The sequence below is a fragment of the Tursiops truncatus genome, chromosome 13, assembly GCF_011762595.2.
Source record: "Tursiops truncatus isolate mTurTru1 chromosome 13, mTurTru1.mat.Y, whole genome shotgun sequence".
Classification (NCBI taxonomy): Eukaryota; Metazoa; Chordata; class Mammalia; order Artiodactyla; family Delphinidae; genus Tursiops; species Tursiops truncatus.
The window spans coordinates 34,392,847-34,412,843 of record NC_047046.1 but is presented as its reverse complement, the minus strand read 5'-3'; the positions used below and the strand labels follow the sequence as shown (position 1 = coordinate 34,412,843).

The 19,997-nt window shown below is 41.2% G+C and overlaps 1 protein-coding gene across 3 annotated transcripts; it reads left to right on the top strand.

Annotated features, from left to right (window-relative positions):
* The first annotated feature begins 498 nt into the window (after window positions 1-498).
* LOC109547561 (large ribosomal subunit protein eL31-like) lies at window positions 499-18,052 on the top strand. 3 transcript variants are annotated; one of them, XM_033837596.2, is made up of 2 exons: window positions 499-7,330; window positions 13,374-18,052. In XM_033837596.2, the coding sequence occupies exon 1, from the start codon at window positions 6,072-6,074 to the stop codon at window positions 6,375-6,377; it is 306 nt and encodes a 101-aa protein (XP_033693487.1). In that variant the 5' UTR covers window positions 499-6,071; the 3' UTR covers window positions 6,378-7,330; window positions 13,374-18,052. The 3 variants fall into 3 exon arrangements, with proteins under 3 accessions (XP_033693487.1, XP_073646661.1, XP_073646660.1); XM_073790560.1 differs by lacking the exon at window positions 13,374-18,052 and adding an exon at window positions 7,993-13,367; XM_073790559.1 differs by lacking the exon at window positions 13,374-18,052 and adding an exon at window positions 7,967-13,367.
* Window positions 18,053-19,997: the final 1,945 nt, after the last annotated feature.

The window sequence follows — 19,997 nt, the reverse complement described above, 5'->3', positions numbered from 1 at the left end:
GTGGCTTGGTCTCCAGATGGTCGCACAGGTGGCTCTGCTGCCTGACCTATTTACTCTGTTCCAGCCTTTTCTTGTCACCAGCTCTCTGGCATCATTTTAACTGCATTTATTCTTTTGCTCTGCTTAAAGGCAGATTTGAGAAGATTGGGAGGTTGAAAAAGTTTTCAAGATTAAAAACAAGAAAAACTGTCTCTTGAATGCCTTGTGTTGACCTGACGTAACCCATTCTGTTTCATCCATAGTATCTATAAAGAGAGTAGTGGAATCCAGCATGCACTATAAGGCACTCAGCTAGGACCTTTTTCCTCTCTGGTTCAATAAATATTACTGATGATGATGAAAACTCTATTTTAGTATCTTTCCTTTTTTGAGAACAACTTAGTAATGATCTCTAAAATTGACAATTGATGCCTTGGCCAACACAATTGGAATGTGTGTTTGTACTCAGGTATTTAAAACTATGCTGAATGGTTGCTCTGTACTAAGCATGTACACTACTGGCCTTTGAGGTAGGTTTTTGTTTTGTTTTAATTATCCTTGTTCTACAGATAAAGCACTGAGGCGCAGAGAAGTAACTTCCCCAGGTTACACAGGTAGGAACCAATGGGACCATAATTTGAGTCCAGTCAGTCGAGCTCCTGAACCTGCCCTCTCAGAAAAATAATTATTGAAAGTAACACCACTGGTTTCTTACCATTGTACAGGAATTTTAAAAGCATTCATTATTGCATTTGATCCTCAAAACTCTAGGACGTGGATAAGGTAGGCAATATTATCCCCTTTTACAGGTGAGAATACTGAGTTATAGACGTTATCCCACTTGCTCAACTTTATATATAAAGTACACAGTGTCTGAGCCATGACTAGCTTTTAAGCTTTTTGAGTGAGGGTGCTTCTCATTAAACCTATAATTTCCTAATTAGATAATACCTGTAGCCTGATCAACATCTTTTTCTCATTTATAAATGTATATATACTATATATCATATATATGAAAGCCATTAATATTTATAAAATTGAAATTGTTTAGTTATACATTTAATGAATCATCTTTCCTGATAAAATAATTGCATAAAAATGAAGTTTTAAATTCAGCATATATATGAATAAATAACTTGAATAAGAATTTTCTTGATTGTAATTTTTTTAACATTTTAGTGTTTTTGAAAACAAAATGTCTTACAATCAATGTATATATTCAATAGTTTATCCTTAAAAATAATTGCATCGATGTTGCATCTCAAAATTGAAAGGTCTAAAAAAAAAATGAAGGGTCTTAAAAGATAAACATTATTTAGAATATACATATATAAACTACTGAAAAATCTGGTGTGAATAGGCTCTGTCATCTGGGAAATATGAACGAGGATGAGAAAGTTTATCACATACTGAAATTTTGGGAAAAATTTTCTTGGACAGAAAAATGGGGAAGATTACAAATTGCATACATCACTCTGTACTTAATCTCGGGTCAATCGTTTTTAGAGCAGGCGATGTTGTCATATGCACTCTTAGAGACAATAACTAGAAGGGTCACTAGATGGCACTATTATTCTTAGTACTGTAGTAACCTATTCCGTAGTGAACTTGAGAGTGACAAAGCATGAATAATCAGAGAGCATTAGTCCAATAATGCTGTAACTTTGTCAAAATTGTTTCTTAAAAGGAAAGAATTGATGATAAAGTCTGTTACAATGAAATTCATACTATTTTGTGAACCCCAAAATGCAGGGAACGATCTCTAGGCCTCCTTTTTACAACGCAGCATTCATTTATTCATTCATTCAATCATTCGTTCACTTACAAATATTTATTGAGTGTTTTGAAAGTGCCGGGATCTCAGTGAAGCTCTGGTTATTTTCACACTGAAGTAATGACTTCTTTTTTCAAGTAAGAGCACAGGTTTCGCACTAGTAAGACCTGAATCCTCCACTTACTGGGTCATCTTAAGTAAGCCCTTATTATTATTATAACTTCTGTTGTTGAGAAGAGTAAGGCACAGAGCCAGTGGCTGTGGATGGAAATACTTTGTAAAATCATGCTTTCTATATGAATACTATTACTACCTCAAGAATGTTGAGGACTATGTCTAGTAGTAGTTCTATTTACATAATAGACTATTAAGTCACACAATCTAAGCTTATTAAGATCAGCCTCGGGACTTCCCTGGTGGCGCAGTGGTTAAGAATCCGCCTGCCAATGCAGGGGACACAGGTTTGAGCCCTGGTCCAGGAAGATCCCACATGCCGTGGAGCAACTAAGCCTGTGCACCACAACTACTGAGCCTGTGCTCTAGAGCCCATGAGCCACAACTACTGAGCCCCGTGCCACAACTACTGAAGCCTGCGCTCCTAGAACCTGTGCTCCGCAACAAGAGAAGACACTGCAATGAGAGGATCGTGCACCACAATGAAGAGCAGCCCCCGTTCGCTGCAACTAGAGAAAGCCCGCGTGCAGCAACGAAGACCCAACACGGCCAAAAACAAAAGTAATTAATTAATTTAAAAAAATATATATATATATGCTAAAAAAAAAGAAAACATTATTTCAAAAAAAAAAGATCAGCCTCAACACAAGTGACCATGAGACAGTTTCTCAGTGCAGCTCTTCCCTGCCTCAATATATGTCTTGGAAATACCATCAGAATCAAAACGAAGCAGATCCGAAGTGTTTTGGCAGAAGGATACTAGAAGTGTGTTTGGGGTGTGAACGAATGGGTGTGTTTATATATAAAAAATTGTTTCAACGCACCTTGCAGGAAGCCAGCCTCATCTCTTACCAGCCTCACTTCTCCTGCAGTTGGTTTTGTTCCCAGTGCACAGTACTTCCTTTCAGACGCTCATTCTGAATGAACATGATGACGATGCATATTTACTCCCGGACGTTGCTAACCAGCACAGCAAAAATAAATCTGAATACTTTATTCACATTTTGTAACAATCAGGGTGTAAATTGACAATGGCTCATTTAGGAGGTTGCGCTCATTGTACTTTACTCAAGTTCCCTTTTTATGTGTGATCTGTTTATTCAGTTCTTATTTATGGAAGTGGATATTACGTCGGAGTGTTACGGGTGACACAGAGATTCTGATTCTGTTACTCGCCATAAGTGTTATACTGCCCAGCCCTTTGGATGCGAGGAGTGAAGGTTAGGTTTCTCCTTTGGCCAGAATCCCAACACAACTGTGCTCTCTATCTATGCTGGAGCCACTGCAGCTGATGTCCTAACAGCTCACTGAGGAGGTCAAAGATGGTTTTCTAAAAAATGCCTCCTCTGACAGTGACGCTCGCATCTCAGAGCTACCATTGTTTGCCTTCCTGTCAACCACTCACATAGCTAAGAACTCAAGCAAACACATGAAAAAGAAAAGCCTCTATTTAAAGTTTTATTGAAAATATTCAAGATTTCCTGCTTCTTTTAGGGACAGTGAAAGAAATCCAGTGTTTTATCCATGTCAGGTCCCTACCAGATTATAAACAGTTGAGAGGAGGGTCCACTTGCTGAAAGGTGCCTTGAGAGAAAAACTCCCACTTCTGGGATTCGAAGAGGAAGCCCCCTCATCTCTAAAGTCTCCCTTGAGGTGTCGCAGCCAGTGGGGGCATCACAGCCTCCCGCTCCAGGCTCTTTCTAGCTTCCACAGCCGGTGCCTCACCCAGTTTATCAGGCAGCAGGATTGGCTGCTCTACCCAACTCCAGAGCTTTTCCCTTTGCTTTAAAATTGCCCTTGAATTCAGCTCCCTTCCACTCCCTTTTCCCCACACAGTATTTTTACACCTTTGATGCCCAAACCTTGAAGGTAAATACAAAGACAGGCATCTGTAAACACAGAACGATGCCCACATTCATGGGAATAACAGCAATCTCAAAAAACAATCATGATGGCAAATTTTAATCAGTGACTCTGAGAAACTTCCCAAGCAAGAAAGATTTGTGTCCCAGTCTTGCTCTACCCTCATTTCATGTCTTTTTTTTTTAATTTTACATTTTTATTTATTTATTGGCCGCCCCGAGAAGCATGAGGGATCTTAGTTCCCTGACCAGGGATCGAACCCATGCCCCCTGCAGTGGAAGAGTGGAGTCTTACCCACTGGACCACCAGAGAGGTCCCCCTCATTTCAGGTCTTAGTTCCAGCTCTAAGTGTTTGCAACAATCTCCTTCCTGAACTGTATCACATTCATGCAACTTTTTTTTCCCCCTACCTTGTATGTGAGCCTGGCCATTTCTTTCCCTGTTAAAGGATCTACAGCCCCGACCTCTTTATATAACGTCAACCCAACTAGAGCAGGAACCTGCCTCTATCTAAAAGTCTGGCCATGCAGCGCCGGCAATCCGTGAACAGCAGTTGACGGGCTGATCCAGAGCAAACCCCTCATGTACTCCTCAGGGAAGGGAGGAAGGCAAACCCATTGCCAGCCCACGATGGTCATGATGGAAAGATGTGCACATCCAGGCTGGCCCTTCAGGCTGATGGGGCTGGCTGAGAACTGAGTGAATAAAGTGAAATGGAAGGTAAATGGATGCAATCCAATTATTACAAAGAGGGAACAGGCAAGGTTGCTTTAAAGAGACGAAAACTGAGCATTTCTATGCCCTCCACAATCATGGGGGTTGAAAATGTTAGTATTCCTGCTCATCTTTTCTCTTTGGTGTAGATCCGTCTTTTGAGGCATATGGTTTTTGTTGTGATTTTCTTCGTTTTTACCACCTGTGTTCCAGATGTCTGTCAACTTCATCATTTTGCTGCTTTGCTTGAAGATTTCAAAACAGACCTCAATTTTGAAACTCTTCTGTGGCACATTTCTCTTTTATTTGAAAAGATGTGTTTGATTTAGAAAATACGGAGACATTGCCCTACTTTCTTGGCATTGGGGCTAAATTGGAAGTAGGCAGCAAAATGGGTTACCTCCTGACTAGTGGAAGAGATGCTCACCACAGCCGTCTGCTGACTGCGGAGAAGCGGCAGCCGGGATGGTGCAGGTGAGGCCAAGTGCATGTCCCCAACCTTTGTGCTTCATTATGTCACAGACGCCGGGAATGACAAGAGGATAAGGAAATCTGTGGCCTCAGTTTAAAACACAGTCCAGATAGAGTCCGTACCCTATTGAGAAATCAATTCAGTACATGCGTGTGTTCTACATGTGCACAGGTGTATTCATGCCAACATAAATGCATCAAACGTCTCTGGCAAGACATACAGGAAGTTGGTTGCTGTAGAGGTGGGAATTTGGAAGCCATGGGCCAGGGGTAAGAGGGAGACCTAATTTCGCTGTAAACAATTTCTTCTTAAAATTTGGAACTTGTGCTTGTATTTCCCATTAAAAATTAAAACATTGGATAATCATCATAACAAAAGAATATATTCTACGAGACTGGGCACACCTAAAAGTAGTCTTCTAAAGCAATTTATCCCTTTGCATGAGGAATAAAGTCCTATCACCTCAGTTTGAAGGGAGATTAATGTGGCTTGAATATTTACTATGGTTTTACTGCAGAGATGTTTAAGTGCCAACGATGTGTTACCACGTAGGCAAATGGCTCTCGAATCCAGATAACCGTGCTATGGAAAAGACGGTGGGGATTTTGGTGTTTGTGTCATTTGGGCTTGGATTACACGTTCCTTCCCCTGTTGCTGGGAGGCCCATGTTCTTGGAAGTAACTGAACTAAGGCTGGAATAGTGGGGATTGAGAAAATGAATGACTTGGAAGAAGATACTGCAGCAGCAGTTTGTGGAGACCCTCTTTCTGCCCCCTGCTCAGACATCCAGGGCAGGTGAGACATCCAGATGCACAGGACCCTTTGGTTGTGTCATCTTGGTTCACTCCTTGCTGCCAGCACTAGACGGACACTCATCTGTTTCCTGGGACACGGTTCTAGGGCTCTCTCCAATTCCTCCCAGGGTCTCCAGCATGATTCCTTCTCTCTCTTTGCAGCCGGCGCAGAACAAATAGACCAGTGAGAGGACAGAACGCAGATGGCATATCTCTCATATAAGTTACCTATTCAGGTTGCTTGCTTACTTATTCATTTAATAAACATGTATGGATTCCTTTCCAACCCAGGCAGGGCAGGATGGCTCCCACAAAGAAGGGTGGTGAGAAGAAGGGCCGCTTCACCATCAACGAGGTGGTGACCAGAGAATACACCATCAACATTCACAGGTGCTTCCATGGAATGGGTTTCAAGGAGCATGCCTCTCGGGCACTCAGAGAAATCCGGAAATTTGCAATGAAGGAGACGGGGACTCCAGATGTACACATTGACGCCAGGCTCAACAAAGCCATCTGGGCCAAAGGAATAAGGAATGTTCCGTACCGTATCCATGGGCCGTTGTCCAGAAAGTATGATGACGATGAAGATACACCAAACAAGCTCTAAACGTTGGTTACCTATGTACCTGTCACCACTTTTCAAAAATCTACAGCTCGTTGATGTAGATGAGAACTAAATGTCGATTGGCCAAGAAAGTTATAGAACGGCCAAAACCAAACACAAACAAACAAACAAAAATGTATGGAAAACTACCATAGGCTGAAAACTTGCTCTGGAGATGCAAGACCTCAAGAAGTTCACAATCTAGTGGGAAAGATAGACTTTTTTTTTTTTTTAATATATGATTGCAATAGTCTGATGAGCGTTAATGTAACCTAAGGCCAAGGTAACATAGGAGCATTTACAAGGGCATCCAAACCAGACTAGGGGTGGTACCGATCACATAGGTGACCAAGTTGGGACTGGACGGGCGTGCCGGAGTCTGCCTGTGGGCCCCATGGGAGACGGGGACTGAGTGTGTTATTGCCGGTTGGTGACAGGAGAGTGGCTGCTGTGAGGGGTGTAGGGCATTTCACGATGAGATAGTAACATAAAATGAGAAATGACCACAGCTCATCAGGAACCGCAAATTGCCGGCATGGCAGAAACATAAACTCTGAGACAGGGTAGGGAGTATAAAGGGAAGAGGAGGGGCTTTACATGTCTGGCTAAGGCATTTTTGAAAGGATCAAAGTGGGAGAATGACAAGACTTAACAAGATATGCGTTTTCAAAGATAATTGAAAGAGGTAGAGGGAAGGTATTGGGGTGGGAAATGTTAGAGGTGGGAGACCAGTTAAGTGGCTTCTGCGACGTTTCAGCCAAGGGGGGGATGAGGTGGTGAAGGGGGGTGGCAGTTACAGGAAAAGAGAAGAACAAAGGTGAAACCAACAGCAGGGGCAACTCTGTGACCTTCCTTCCCTGACACAACGGGATTAGGATGTCATTGCAGGTCTACCCGAAAGGAGCTTAGAAGAAATGACCAGACAGTATCCAAGCACGTGGCAGATCAATGCCTAGGTAAGTAAGTAGCTCAAAGTTAACTAAGAAGAGGCAGGTAAGGGATAAAGCCAGCTGGGATGGAGAGTGTAGGGAGAAAGTGCAAGCAGATAGATACCATGGGAACCTGATTTAGTGGGACCCTTGCAGCTGGTGAGTGTTCCAGAAGCCCTAAAGGAACCAATACGGAACACATCTATGGGTGTGGGGAGGGGTCTAGGGTCACTTACCTCCTGACTTGGGTCACTGGGTGGGTGGAGATACAGCAGTGAAAGGTAGAAAATTCAGGAAGAAAGACTTTTGGGAAGAAGATAATGAGTTGAGTTTTGAGCTTTTTGGATATTAGACGCTTGATGGCCATCTGAGCCACATTCACTCTGGAAAGCATCTAGGTAATGCAAGAGATGTGATGGAAGCTAAGAGAAAAGAGTCTCAAGAAAGAAGAAACAATGAAAATGTCCATTGCTTCAATGAAATAAAATAGGTGTCCATCTGATTTGACAAAAGGAAAGTAACCAGTGATCTTAGTGAGAATGTTTTTGGTAGCATGGTGTTAGAAAGTAGATTACCAGATCACCTCCGCTGAGGACCTGAGGGAGAGAAGAGAAGGTTGTTGCAGTGGGAAGTCAATTTGATGCAAAGTTTACCTCCAATCAGGTGACCAACCGTCCCTGTTTGCCCAGGACTGAGTGGATTCCCAGGATGCTGGTCTTTTAGTGCTAAGACTGAGAAAGTCGTTGGGCAAGCAGAACAGATTGGTCACCCTGCCTTCAATCCCGCTACCAGAAAGGCTGTCCAAGAGTTCATGAAATAGACTCAGATAAAATGAAGACACTTGGGACTTCCCTGGTGGCGCAGTGGTTAAGAATCGGCCTGCCAATGCAGAGGACACGGGTTTGAGCCCTGGTCTGGGAAGATCACACACGCCGCCGAGCAAGTAAGCCCATGCGCCACAACTACTGAGCCCGCGTGCCACAACTACTGAAGCCCCTGCACCTACAGCCTGTGCTCTGCAACAAAGAGAAGCCACATTAATAAGAAGCCCGTGCACCACAACGAAGAGTAGCTCCCTCTCGCCGCAACCAGAGAAAGCCCGCGTGCAGCAATGAAGACCCAATGCAGCCAAAAATAAATAAATAAATTTATTAAAAACAAAAAAAATTAAGATGCTTGAGGGAATTCCCTGGTGGTCCAGTGGTTAAGACTTGGCACTTTCACTACTTTGGGCCCGGGTTCAATCCCTGGCTGGGGGAACTAAGATCCCACGAGCCGTGTGGCGTGGCCAAAAAAAAAAAAATTAAGATGCTTGAATCACAAGGTTTACTGAATAAATTTAAAACGCACAGCAAGAAACAAAGGGAAAGAGATGAAGGATGCTATCACCATGAGGAGAGGGTGCAAGTTGGGTGTATGAGCCACAGCTCTCTCTCTGTCTGTCCCTGTCTGTCTCTCTCATCTTCATTCCCTGCTGCCAGTATGGTCACGAGGTCCAGAGTTGAGGGTGAGCAAGGGGACTCAACAGACTGAAAGTATCTGGAGCCAGCACATGCTTACTCCTTCCAAGAGATGGAGGGACAAATAGCTTGGACACAACTGAAACTCACCAATAAGTTGCTGAAAAGCTATGGATTTATCTGTGTTTCTTGGGCAGAGGTTACATGTGGCATAAGGATGATACATGATCCGTGCTTTATTAATGTTTTAGGTTTAAGTGGTCCTTCTATCCCTTCCTATCTACAAGTGGTGCTCTGGTTTGTTCCATCCTTTTCGTCTATGTTTATCAAACATATGCTCTGTTTATATTTATATTTAACAGATTTCTAACTTAGCACATTTGCTATCATTCCTCAATATGTTTTATGAGTTTCATCTGTTATTCTACTTGTTTGTTTCCCTTGTTATTTACAGCACAATTGAATATTCTCAAATAACGTGATAAAAATCATGTTATAGAAGTGACAATAGCACCAGTAGTAGACTTTTCATTCTCGAAACTTGGCTGTTGTGAAAAAAGAAAGAAAGAGTATTTACTAGAGGGATTTAGATAATCGTAAGAAAAATTTTTTTCAATAAACTGAAGTCACCAAGTCAGAACATAAGGTGTTTCAACCAGAGACATGAGAAGTTAATGGACAAAGCATGATCCTTGGGAGAGTATAAAAGGATGGAGTCCAGATCAGGTAGAGCATTGGTGGGAAATCTCCTCCTCTTAGACTAGAGGGGAGAAGGAATAATAGTGGACAAGACAAGTGTGTTTCCAGTGGTGGACTGGGTTTACCATTATGTCTTAGTTTTCTTTGTGAAGTAGCTTGGCCATTAAACAATTATTTCCAGGCACTGGTTGATTTACAAATATTTACTTCTTTTTAAGGTGTGGTGGCCTTGTAATGTATCGATTTGGCTATGCTGAACTACTTTCCCTAGAATTTCATTTCATGTATATTTTGGGTTACGGTGGGTCCCAAGGGAGATTCTTGTGAGATTTGGAAGGCAGACAGGAAAGGGCAGCCGTTCTGTAGCTCACACACGTTGCTGCCAATGTGCTGACTCACCTCACCAGCATGAAGCAGCAGCGGCACCGGCTCTACTTCCCCTGAACCAGGTGCCTGTGTTCAGTTCCATGAGGAAGGGCAATGTCAATCATCATGGGTTTCAGTGTGTCCTGGGTTGCAGCACGTTCTTGATCTTCCTCAATTTACATCCATTTTCCCTTCGTAACTCCCCACCATCTAGACTCCAGGCTCCAGTATCAGTGAGAAGACTTACAGAGATTGTTTAACGAGTCCCAACAAATGTGTAAGGCCAAACTCCTATAATATAATCTCCGGAGACCATGCTTGAGTTTATGCTAATGACATGACTCAGGACAGGGGCGGTCCACGTCAGAAAGATCAGCCTTATGATTAGAGGGTTAGGATTTTGAGCCACATGATATCAACCCAACAGTTGACCTCCAGGGAGGGTGAGGAGGGCTGAAGACTGAGTTCAACCACATGGCCAGTGATTCAATCCATCATGCCTACAAAATGAAACCCCAATCAAAGCTTTGCACATGGAAGCTCTGCTGACTTTCATGGTTGGTAATCCTGTATCAATGAGCCAGCAGGGTGATACTTCCTAAGGACATGGAAGCTTTGCATTCAAGACCCTCCTGACATTGCCCTGTGTGTCTCCTCATTTGGCTGGTCTTGAGTTGTATCTTTTATCATAAAACTGTAATCATAAGTATAGTGCTTTCCTGAGCTCTGAGTCATTCCAGCAAATTATTGAATCTGAGGGGTTAGTGGAGACCCGTGAATTTGCAGCCAGTGGTCAGGAGCATGGGTGACCTGGGGACCCTGGACCTTATGGCTGGTGTCTGAAGTGAGGGGGTGTCTTGTGAAGGAATGTGCCCTTACACTGTGAAATTTAACCTAAATTCAGGTGCTCAGGTACTCAGGATTGCACTGCAAAGAGAAAATAATATAGTAACCTCCCATGTGGGCATCACCTAGCTACAACAGTAATCAACTCATGGCCAATCTTGTTTCATCCGTAACCTCCACTGTGGGATTACTTTGAAGCAAATCCCTGTTGTCATAGGATTTCATCCATAAATATTAAAGTAGATATCTCTAAAAGATAAGCCTCTTCTTTCTTGCTAATAACTACAATACCATTATTTTTTTTTTTTTTTTTTTTTTATTTATGCGGTACCACGCCTCCCACTGTTGTGGCCTCCCCCGCCGCGGAGCACAGGCTCCGGACGCGCAGGCTCAGCGGCCGTGGCTCACGGGCCCAGCAGCTCCGCGGCACGTGGGATCCTCCCGCACCGGGGCACGAACCCGTGTCCCCTGCATCGGCAGGCGGACTCCCAACCACTGCGCCACCAGGGAAGCCCCATTAATTTATTTTTAAAAATTGATTCCCTAATATCATTGCATACTAGTAGTCGTGTTCAAATTTCCCCTATCATCTCAAAAAAATTTTTTATATCTGGTTTGTTCAAATCCAAACAAGTCCCCACATTGCATCTTGTCAACAGACCTCTTAATCTCTTTTCATCTGTAGGTCTCCTTATCTCTCTCTCTTTTCTTGCAATTTATTTATAAAAGGTACTGAGTGTCTTTTCCAGTAGAGTTGTATTCTCAAACTTTAAAGTACACACAAATCACTAGGGGATTTTTTTTCTTTTGCTTATATAAATGCATTTTTAATTTTTAAAATTCTTAAATTAATTTTTATTGGAGTATAGTTGCTTTACACTATTGTGTTAGTTTCTGCTGTACAGCATAGTGAATCAGTTATACATATACATATATCCCCTCTTTTTTGGATTTCCTTCCCATTTAGGTCACCATAGAGCACTGAGTAGAGTTCCCTGTGCTACACAGTAGGTTCTCATTTGTTATCTATTTTATGCATAGTACCAATAGTGTGTATATGTCAATCCCAATCTCCCAATTCATCCCACCCTCCGCCTAGGGCATCTAATTTTAAAAGTAGATTCTGCTTTAGAAAGAAAATTTGGGGGCTTCCTTGGTGGTTCAGTGGTTAAGAATCCGCCTGCCAATGCAAGGGACACAGGTTCGAGCCCTGGCCTGGGAAGATCCCACATGCTGCAGAGCAACGTGCGCCACAACTACTGAACCTGCACTCTAGAGCCTGCGAGCCACAACTGCTGAGCCAGCGTGCCACAACTACTGAAGCCTGTGCACCTACAGCCCATGCTCCGCAACGAGAGAAGCCACTGCAATGAGAAGCCCGTGCACCACAATGAAGAGTAGCCCCCACTCGCCACAACTAGAGAAAGCCTGCACAGCAACGACGACCCAATGCAGCCAAAAATAAAAACAAACAAATAAATAAATTTATTTTAAAAAAAAGAAAATTTGGTGTGGGGCCCAAGATCCTGCATTTTCAGCAAGCCCCCAGGTGAAGTGGATGCTGCTGGTCCATGAACCACATTCAGACTAGCAAACTCTGGAGCTCTCTACAGTCTGGATTTTGATGATTGCATCCCCATGATGTCATAACCATGTTTCTCTGTCCCCTCTCAACTGGTGGTCAGGCCATCTGGATGAAGGGGAAGTCCATTGTGTGTAAAGCAACCTGTTGTGTAACTTTTAATGCTCCTTCAAAAATGTATACTTAAGCAATCTGAAAGTTTTCCAGTAGTTTTTTTCTCACCCTCCCAACCCTTTTCTGTGTTCTCTCCCATTTAAAGTTTATGCCCAATGTATTCCAATGGCACTCAGTAAAAATACTTTTTAGGGAAAGGAGGGAATATATCCAGTGGTTGTAAAGTTGGAGGACATACCAACATGACATGGAAGACAGCCTAGATTAGGCGGAAGACAAGAAGAGAAGCAGCTGCAAGACTGACCTGGGTAGAAGTAAGGGCCCTTAGATAGGGGAATGAGGCTGGGTGAGGCTGGGTGATAAGAGTGGGGCAGAGGTTGTGAAGATCCGTTGCACACAGCCATTCTCAAAAGCCAGTCCAAAATCCCAGAAGCACATGGGGGCTTGCTAAAAACGGTTTCCTGTTCTGACACATCAAATCAGAATCTCTGGAGAAAGAGCCTTGGAATATGCTTGGCAGGCACCCTCTGGAGACTCTGATGTAGAGTGGGTCTAGAAACCACTGAACTATATCGGATGCCACACATTGCTGTATGTGTGTGTGTGTGTGTGTGTGTGTGTGCATATATATATATATATTTGCCATCTTTCTTGCCAGTGAATGCTCTGAAGTACTCACTGACCAACTGCTAGGTAGCCCTAGGATAAAATATCACCTAGTGCTTTCATTCTCGTTGGGCACGTGGTCGTCTGATTACATGATGTTTAATTTAATGGCTGAGACATTAAAGCCCAGTGGTTAAGAGCTCTGACGAATTTAAACTCTGAAAAGTGTGGTGTTTACACTCCTATACATGGCACCATTCCCATATCAATTATGCTGGATTTTCAGATTAATTAGATGACCATAGAGTTGCCAGGCTCTGAAGGAATTGGACTTCAGACAAGAAAAATGGAAATAAATTTTGTAAATTATTTACAAGTTTCACTACTCTGTTTTCAGCCAGACCTCACCAAAAAGAGAAAAAAAGTAAAGACAGAGGAACCTTCTAGCACAACGGCGAGAGTTTGCTGGGCTGTCATCGGCTTGACCTTCCTGTCTCATGGGCTTGGCTGTCTCACACAGCTCTAGCTGGCAGCAACCTGGCTTGGTTGTGAATATTATCCTTATATGAGCTGAGTCATCCGGAGGCAAACATGGACTTGCAAGGATGTGAGGGACCCTCCTTGTTAGAATGTTCACATTAGTTCCTCTTTCAGCTACACATGCCAACCACACATGCTGCTTCATCCTCTGCCAGTAAGATTCCTTTTCCTCTTTCCTTGGCCTGGCCACTTGTCACTTCCTTCTGATCTTGCGTGTTTCTTTTCCTTTGTCACATCTGGCCCTCACACCAGTTCAGCCTGCTTCTAATCCTGTGTTTATTGGCATTCCCAGGCATTTTCAGAAAACGTGTAGTGTTTCTGCTGCATTAGAACACTGAAGTTACAGGAGGAATTGAATTGAGGATGTTGATTTTTTTCAATACAATTACTCTTCAGTTAGCGGGTCCCGTAACACCAGTGAATTTTAAAGTCGGAACAAGTTTTACAGATGCTCTGAAAAGTACTAACTGTTTTCCCCTTGAGCCCAGATGACATTTGGGCAGAAATGGAATGCCAACTTTTGTCAATATTCTAAGGCAATAACATGTAGGGGGTGACTCTGGTGTCATCTTCCCACCTCCTTACCCACTGGGAAGTCATAGAGTACATTCCACGGCCAAGTTGAAATGTTTTCTGAATGATTCACTCTATCCTCTCCCGTTGGGTCATATATCAAGAGTAAGAGGAAGGACTCAAATCAGACTCCTTAGGTTCGAATCTCAGAAATCACTACTGTACCATTTTCCACAAAAATGTAAACCTCTTTAAGCCTCATTTTTATCATCTGTAAAATGGGGATAATATTAGCACCCACTTTGTAAGGATGTTGTGAGCATTGATTATTATAATCCATGGTAAGCACTTAGCATAGCGTCATTATAAATACTCAAGACACTTCAGTCACTAATATTTTTCCAAGGTTTGTTGATAAATATTCTGCCTCATACCACAATATTATCATGAATTATAATGTCATTTTTGGAAAAAATCTGTTGTCAAGAATGTGATCACTGTGAGAAGAGAAGACTAAAAACAGAATCAATGAATCAAATTAAACATGTCATGACTTTTGATATTATTTAGTCCAATACGTTCCTTGTTTATACATCTTCTAGCCTTTTAGGCACATAGACCGGCATCGTAGGTTGATCTTGCAACGACTGCCGTGTGCCAGAAAAAAGACTAAGTCATATTATCCTGATATGAGTTGCCACCTACGATCATCACAGGAGAATTTCAGAAAGTCGGCTAATTTTAATCTTCTACTTAAAAAGGAAGTGTCACAACAGCAAGTATTTGTTCGACTCAAACTCTGATTCTATATATCCCAAATCATTGAGTGAGGAAAATGTCTTTTAAATTTAAAGTAATAAAATGCACGTGATAAAAGATTCACAGAGTAAATAAGGATGAAAAAGCAGAAGGAAAAGTTCCCCTACCCCTGCCTCCTTTCCACTCCCAGAGGAAATTAAGACCGACAATTATTTGTTTATCTTCCCAAATGTTTTGTAATGCACATTCGGGTTTCTATTCTGGAAGCTCTGTAGTTCAGTTTGGTCTCAGTGTTCTGACAAATTCTGCTATTTGGCTTCATCTTTGGCCTGTGGAAGACTGAAGAGTCAAATGCCAACTTACTGTCAGTCCTGGCACGCTTAGTCTTGTGCGTGATCAATTAGCATCTACATCAGGGGGTCTGCAATCTACCACCTTCAAGCCAAGTCCGGCTTCTTTTCTGTTTTTGTAAATAAAGTTTTATTACAACCTATCACACCCATTTGTTGAGGTAATTGTCGATAGCTGCTTTTAAACTAGGTGGCAGAGTTGAGTAGTTGCAATAGAAACTGGCCTGCAAAGCCTAAAATACTTCCTGTCTGGCCTGTTATGGAAAATGTTGTCCATCTATGATTAGGCTATCACCATAGCTAACTAATCAGCATAAGACCGTCCATCCACACAAGGCAAGTCATTGATTGTTGTCATCTGAACAATCACTTTTAAACATAGGAGCATTCTAGATGTAATTTAGAGAGAGCTGTCACCCCAAGTGTTTTATGTTGAAATTCTTTCAGTTAAAGTATAAGTTTGAATTTACCATTGCAAAGGAAAACTGTTGAAATAACCAATGTAAAAGCTGTTAAGTTTGTGAACAAAAGCCATCATTTAGAATTTTCAAATAGTTAAGTAAATGAGACAATAGATCATCAGTGCAAATACTAAGACAGAGTTCGATAACTTTAGGAAAGATTAAAAAGTCCTTTTTGAGTTCACAAATGTTGATTTAAAAATTAAGTATCAATACAAGGACAACAATGGAGATTAGAGTATCAAAATTCTAGTATCTGTAGACTTGTTTGAAGTGAATGAACAAAATAACCCTTAAGAATTTTAATTGTTATTTAATTCCAGTTGGGCCATGATCATTTCAAGAAAAAATAAATTCATTTGGGAATTCCTCACATCTTCTAAAAATGAATCAAATGCAGAATGTTAGCTTTGTTATCAGTTCAGACTTTCCAAAGAAGAAAAACTCCAAAATCACATGTAACAATAGCCAAGAATGTATAGAAGTATATATTTAGACATAAGAAAGAGTGTATACAAGTATAAGAAAAACGAGGGACCTCAAATTTTGTTCTCACGTTTCTAATTCAACAGGGCAGACTCCACGGATGAACCCTGAGACCATTACGCTCAGTGAAATAAGCCAGCCACAAAAAGACAAATACTGTATTATTTCATTTATATGATGAAGTCCCTAGAGTAGAGATATTCACAGAGATGGAAGTAGAACCGTGGTTGCCAGGGGCTGTGAGGAAAGAGGATTGGGATGTTATTGTTTAATCGGTTACAGAGTCTCGGTTTTACAAGATGATAAAATTCTGGAGATGGATAGTGGTGATGGTGGCACAACAATGTGAATGTACTTAAGGCCACTGAACTGTATCCTTACACAAATGGCTAAGCTAGTAAACTTTATGTTATGTGTGTTTTACCACCATTTTAAAAAGATGCTATGAGACTACTTTAAGAAGACAATCCTTTACAGCTTTAAGTCTATCGAACTCAAAAACTTCAACAGAAGCTTGTTGAAATAACTCCTATTCATTGCCAACCATTTTCAATAACTGAAGTAAAAAGATTCTGGAAAGTTGACCAATCTATGAATCTTAGGCACAAAGTTCCTTCTAGAAAGCATGTTACTGAAAAATGACTTCCTGAATTGTATTCTACTGTGATGAAAAAAGGAAGGAAGGAAGGAAGGGAGGGAGGGAGGAACGAAGGAGGGGAGGGAAGGAAAGACGTCATTAAAGATGCCGGTTGAAAGAGCTATTTACCTGTTGGAAGTGTGCAATACAATGACCACAGGAGCTGCTCACCAGCTGACCATGCTGTGGAACCACTGTTCATGTACCACGATGGCAATCTTTAAAGATGTGACTAGTACCGTTTTAACAGTATTTGAAGTTATAAAAATAAGTCTGGAATGAAGTTCATTCTATGATGGTATAATCTGTTCCAGTCTTAGTTTTAACTGAATACTGATTTTTAACAGCCCTCCTTTTGGAATTCAGCCAAACTATGAAGTTGGTGTTGAAACATATATAAAATCATGTGTATTTTTTAAATGTACATGAGTGAGACCAAAGTATTCATGCTATATTTATTTTTTAATGAGTCATATACCTTGGATATCCTTCCGTATCAGGATATACCACCCCGAGGTACTTATCCAAGAGAAATAAATCCTGTGTCCACACCAGACTTGTAAACTGACATTCACAGCGCCATTTGTAACAGCTCCAAACCGGAAACACCACCCAGTGACTAGCAACAGGTGAATGGCTAAACAATGTGTATAGCATTTGTACAGTGGAACACAAATCAACAATAAAAAAAAGAATGAACTATGGATACAAATAACAACATAGATGAATCTCAAAATATTTATGCAGAGTTAAAGAAGCCAGACAACAAAGTGTATCTACTGTTTAATTCAATTTATATAAAACTATAAAAATGCAAACTAATCTATAGGAAGAAAAAGCAAATCGCTGGTTGCCTGGGGACTGGGAATGGGGAGGAAGAATAAGGGAGGGAGAAGTTACAGAGACACAAGAAACTTTGGAGGTGACAGGTATCTTCACTATTTTCATGTGGTCATGGTTTCATGAGTTTAGACTGTGTCAAAACTGATCAGGCTACAAATGAACTTATCTACAAAACAGAAATGGAGTTACAGATGTAAAAAATAAATTCATAGTTACTGGGGGTAAGCAGGGGAGGGATAAATTGGAAGATTGGGATTAACACATACACAGTACTATATATAAAACGGATAGCTAATATGGACCTACTGTGTAGCACAGGGAACTCTACTCAATACTCTGTAATGGCCTATATGGGAAAAGAATCTAAAAAAGAGTGGATATATGTATATGTATAACTGATTCACTTTGCTGTACACCTGAAACTAATACAACATTGTAAATTATACCCTAATAAAAAATTTTTTTAAAACTGATCAAATTGTTTAAATATATGCAGTTTATTATATGTCAACTATATATCCATAAAGCAAAACAAAACAAAACGAAACAGAAAACGTTTTTAGGAGTTGGTAGTGTGGTTACTCACACGTTCCACAAACCAACATTTGTCAAGCTTTTAAAAAGTAATGATTTTTATATCTGTTGATGACATTAGCCATTTTCAGTAAAGTGTGGCAAATATTTCCTTAATTTTGTTCCTTTTTTAAAAAAAAACTGTATGTGATTTTTAGCCAGATAGAAACCTTACATTTTTATCAAATTAAATGCATGTCTTCTATGTTTTTGGCTTGTGCTGTTGTGCTCTGCTCAGAAAGAATCCCTACTTCAAAATTATATATTTACAATTTTCACACACGTTTTTTTTTTGTTTTTTTGTGTTTTTTTTGCGGTACTCTGGCCTCTCACTGCTGTGGCCTCTCCCATTGCGGAGCACAGGCTACGGACGCGCAGGCTCAGCGGCCATGGCTCACGGGCCCAGCCGCTCCGCGGCATGTGGGATCCTCCCGGACCGGGGCACGAACCCGTGTCCCCTGCATCAGCAGGCGGACTCTCAACAACTGCGCCACCAGGGAAGCTCTCACACACGTTTTATTCTAGCATTTTTATTGCTTTATATTCTACATAAAATTCTGTCTTGAATTTAGTTTGGAATAAGGCAGAAATTGAAACTTATTTTTTTCCCCTAATTACTTAGCTGGTTGAATTAACATCATTTATTGAATAATCACTCTTGTCCCACTCTTGAGATTTTTATCATCTCAAAGTACTTAATATTTGTGGGGGGCGCAGTGGTGGGAGAAGCGGAGGAGCTTCACCTGGGGCCTCAGGCTCTCATGCTGGTGGCCCTGGTGGTGGCTCTTTTTGCTGTCCTTGGGTTAAAACTCCTGCACCAAAATTCATTACACTTTACTGGCAGTAAATACTCTTGGATTCTAGCTGCTCTCCAGTTCAGAGTAGATCCATGAAGCTCTTGCTTCTGATCCAGGAAAAATGTAGACATTTATTTCCCCCTCTTCATCTCTGCTCCATCTGCTGATAGCCTCTCCCTGGCACCCATGCCTCACCCCTACCGATGGAGGAACAAAAAGATAAGTGAAACACGTGGGTTAGGAAAACCTGCAGTAGGGAAGGAGGGGCTTCAAATACAGCTTTCTGTGTCTTTCTTCTCTTTGTTTACTTCATTTAATTTGCGGGGAGATTCTGGGACCTATCTTCACAAGTTTTTCATCTTACTCTAAAGTCTCCTTCAAATATCCCTAGATAGAGACAAAATATTTCATTGTAAATTGTTTGGATAAATTTATCAGAATAAGAAAAAACCATCTCTTTATGGCCCCCATGTCCCCCTCCTGGAAGCTCTGGTCATCCGGGCTGACATCTCATGACTCTTACTTGTCTGAAGATACACAATTAAATTTTTCTTAGGAAACTAATTACTGGATCATTTATAAAACTAAAGTTTTACCAAATGTAATAACATCCTCTTCTCTTGTGCTGTGGGCTGTTTCTCAGCTCCTAGCTCTGTCAGTTATGGTGATCCGTAAGTATTTTTACTCAATAAATAAAGACATTTATGACACTTTAAAATAGCCCTTCAGGGACACTTCAGAAACCATTTTTCCGACGGATTTTATCGCATTATACTCATCTTTTGTATTTTCCTCCCTAGACAGCCATCTCCTAAAAACAAAATCAGACTGGCCTGTAATGATAATCTGGCTCATTTCAAAGGCTGGATTAGAGTGCTAATACTAGTAAATATAATAATTATAACTAACATTTATTGAGCCCTAACTAATAATAACCCTTGCTTAAACACAGGTAAGCACTACATAGAAGTAGAGATATTTATTTCAAAATTAGACTCCACTTTAGCATGAAAATGGCCTTCCTTTGCTCCCCCGCCCACCCCTGCTTTTTTTCTGTCCGCT